General features: G+C 32.2%; 1 protein-coding gene across 1 annotated transcript; it reads right to left on the bottom strand.

The window, feature by feature from the left end:
* Window positions 1–1,273: 1,273 nt before the first annotated feature.
* Window positions 1,274–2,854, bottom strand: LOC111715974 (uncharacterized). Its single transcript, XM_023491380.1, has 2 exons — window positions 2,408–2,854; window positions 1,274–1,557 (listed from the first exon to the last, which is right to left on the bottom strand). The coding sequence occupies exons 1-2, from the start codon at window positions 2,793–2,795 to the stop codon at window positions 1,274–1,276; spliced, it is 672 nt and encodes a 223-aa protein (XP_023347148.1). The 5' UTR covers window positions 2,796–2,854.
* Between the last annotated feature and the right edge of the window lie 1,006 nt (window positions 2,855–3,860).

Genomic DNA, 3,860 nt, shown 5'->3' on the forward strand with positions numbered 1-3,860 from the left:
TCAGTTATATAGATGATCCGGGTTGTTCTTCTCAAACTTATCTGGTACTTTGCCCTAAAGTAAAGTTTGTTAAATCAGTTATATAGATGATTCGGGTAGTTCTTCTTAAACTTTTCAGGTACTTTGCCCTAAAGTAAAGTTTGTGAAATCAGTTATATAGATTATTCGGGTTGTTCTTCTTAAACTTTTCAGGTACTTTGCCCTAAAGTAAAGTTTGTGAAATCAGTTATATAGATTATTCGGGTAGTTCTTCTTAAACATTTCTGGTACTTTGCCCTAAAGTAAAGTTTGTTTAATCAGTTATTTAGGGGTTAATACTGGTGCTGAGATTATGTAAAGTCCTGGCTAGGGGTGTTTGGTCTAGATAAGAAAATGTACATCTTATTCCATAATGTTAAAAAATACTACAAAAAAAAAAAAAACATGAAAAATTATGGAATGAAGATAATTTGAAATAATTTGTGGCATTTATTTGTCAACCTTATTTTACAAGTAAAGTTATAATCACAAAATATCACTATTCCTGGCATTTCCAAAATGTGGACTTTCTTTATGGTGCTTTCAAAATTACATGAGAATTTTGTTCAGATTTAGACAAGTTTGGTTTAATTAATAAATTTAAATTTTATCAAATTCTTCATTATTTTTGTAACTTTAAAAGCACAACAACAGTCAGAACACATTTTTTAAATGTGCAGGACTAGTAGATTTATGTGGTCATTGTTTCAAGAACCATGCTGCAGCGTTATGTATTTCCAAATATCAAAGATGATCTCATATATATGTCAGAACACATTTGGAAATGTGCAGGACTAGTAGATTTATGTGGTCATTGTTTCAAGAACCATGCTGCAGCGTTATGTTTTCGAATATCAAAGATGATCTCATATATATGTTCTATCTTATAAACTAGGAGTACATCTTCTTTCAGAGAAGCAACAACTGGGCCTTGCTAGGCGCTTCTAAAAGTATTCAGAGATACAGGGTGAGAGAGAGAAAATGGCAAACTAGAGAACCTTTATCTTATCTTAATATCCCCCGTATGCACCTCTGCACACAAATGGAACAGAAAAAACAGAACATTAAAGGCCTGCATTAATCTTTTAACTCTGTATTAACCTAGAGAATGGAGGTTTTTTACCAAGCTGGATCCAGATTTTGCTACTGGCAGCTTTAAATATACTCCTTAATAACAAGCCTGCAGTTAGCTGTTATCCAAACTCCTCGGAAAGACGTAAATTCTTTTGATTGAATCTGGTTCTATGTGTAAACCTTAAGGGAGCTCAGAACAGTCAGGTTCTTTTACAACTCTCTCCAGTTTCTTGCGGCTGAACAGAACCCTGTGTGGAATAACATGCATAGTGCACCCTACTTGGAAAAAAAGAAANTGATCAATACAGGAACCAAATTTTTTTTTAGGTGCAGCTGCCTTAACTTCAAGATGGCAATAAGCCCGGTATTCCGGGAGAAACAACAAGAAGTCAAATTCTTGGTCAGGAAGGTGGTGAACAGTTTTATCCTTCTTAGATAAACCAGCACTTGAAGATGCAGGTATACCTAGGAAATATGCTGGACATTAGTGGAGTTAATTTTACTAAACTAAAACCAAAATATCCAAGGTATGCACTAGTTTCATTTTGTAAAAAGCTTTAATATATAAATATTTGTTTTCTGATACCAAATATTTTCTGAACTCTCTCTTTAACGGGCGTGTTTGTAATATCTGTAAAAAATTAAAATCAACCTCCGCCAATTTTACTTCATTCTTTTGCATCTGTAATTAAATCAAATTCAAAGTGGTCCTAAATTTTTGCAATAAAAAATTCTAATAGGATTCTCCAGTGATAACCAGAAAACTGTGGAATAGGAAGACGACATTATAGCAATTTTAAAGTGTATTTGATGATGTTTAAAGCATAATATAGCTTTACTTAAAAGTTATAAAATTACTTATTAAGTAAAATGGGTCTGTTTACGTTGTACATTTGCTGTGTCTCATGTTCAATGCTAATAAAAGTCATAACTTGAGTTTAAAAGTCTACTTTCTATTCCAGAGTTTTCTGGTTATCATTGTAGATTATATTCAAAACAATATATGTAATTTTCTTCATAAAGAACATTTGACCGCTTTTTCGAGGATTTGTAATACTGAGAAGATTAAAATTATTCTCATCCTTATTCATATTTATTCATCTATAAAAAATATAGTAAAATGGGTGGCAATCTATTCCAGATTCATTTCACTACCAGCCATTATCTGCTTTCATTTTTTACAAACACTCCCTTTAACTCCAATTATGGCTATAGGTATAAACTTTAGTATTGATAATCCATGGATCAAACAGTTATCCATATCTCTGGTCGTCCATCAGAATATGAAACATAAAATAATTATAACAAACCTTACCTGTGAAAAGTCGAAACATCTTAAGGTCAAAGTTGTGGAAGAGAGCTAGTGGGATGGACTTCGGAATCTTTGAAATGTATCTCCATACCAGAAGTTCACTTTCTCCACCTTCGTATTGGGACCAGTACTTTTTAAATGCTTCTCTCCCCTTTTCATCTTGTAGTTCTTTAGATTTTTCATTTTTCCATTCTTCTTCACTCATACCTGCTGGGACTTGAGTGGAAAGCCCGGTATCTATTTTTTCTTCTGGAACTTGTACTCTTGTTGAGGTCAGATCCTTGGGTAAATGGTTTTTAGTAAACCTCTGCGCTGCCTCAAGAGTAGTAAGTTTGGTTTCATCACCACCTCCAAACTTAAAGGTCTGTATTTTAGCTGGCTCATCACTCATAATTATGGACTAATATTTCACATGTTTATGAATGTTAACAATTCAAATATAACTACCAAGAAAAGATTGCTTCAGTTAATAAGAGAAAATGTCTTATCTTTATTCTTTATCAAAGAAGCTTGAGAAACGCCGGAGATAAGAATAGGCCCAGAATTATGATTTTAAGAAAATTCAAATAATTATAATTCACAACTAAACATCTGTAAAAATAATAACAAAACAATAACAAGTAAATATTTAGTAGTACTGTATACTGTACTGCAGGTGCAGGAGGTGCAGCATTATGAGCAAAACCCAATATTCTTTTTTTACCACTGTACCCAAGAGAAATAATATATATAGATATTAAATAATTGTAAATATATTCAAATGTTTTTACCCGAGTTTAACAAGAAGGGTTGTTGACCTTCCTAAAAATTTTTTCATCCATTTTAGACCTCTTGTTGAAAACTGAAAAGATGTCTGTTCCCAGGCTATCCTAAATTATGTAGAAAAAACACATAAAAAAGGCCCCGAAAAGGCCCCGAAAAGGGACTTCAGAATTGCCATTTTACAAAACTCAAAAGTCAAAAGTTTGCATAATTTTACGAAAGAAATATATAAAGAATAAAATTTTTAATTATGTGAAATCTCTGAAATCCAAATAACCTTTGATAATGACCAACTGTTAGTGGTTCATTTTCAAAATCATGGAAAATCGTCTGAATGAGAAATTGGAATGCTTCCAATGAAAACTTTTGAACTGTTGTGTTTATGTTTACCATGTTTATCGCTTTATATTTATCAATATGAATCCAGGGATGAGATGGTCAAATAAGGTACCAGTACAAACGTCGGACCCACAAACGTCGGACGGTACAAACCCAAAACTTACACACCTCGGAAATTGTTTTTTGTTTTAAATTGGAAAAGAAAAAAAATCGTTTTCCGTTTTTAAACAAACAATGGAAAAAGATAGTTTTCTGTTTTGAAACGGAAAACAAACAATATCGTTTTTCGTTTTTACACAGAAAACGCAAAAAATATAGTTTTCCTTCTTGAAATGGAAAACAATTTTTTTTTCTT

The sequence above is a fragment of the Eurytemora carolleeae genome, unplaced genomic scaffold (assembly GCF_000591075.1).
Source record: "Eurytemora carolleeae unplaced genomic scaffold, Eaff_2.0 scaffold1905, whole genome shotgun sequence".
Classification (NCBI taxonomy): domain Eukaryota; kingdom Metazoa; phylum Arthropoda; class Copepoda; order Calanoida; family Temoridae; genus Eurytemora; species Eurytemora carolleeae.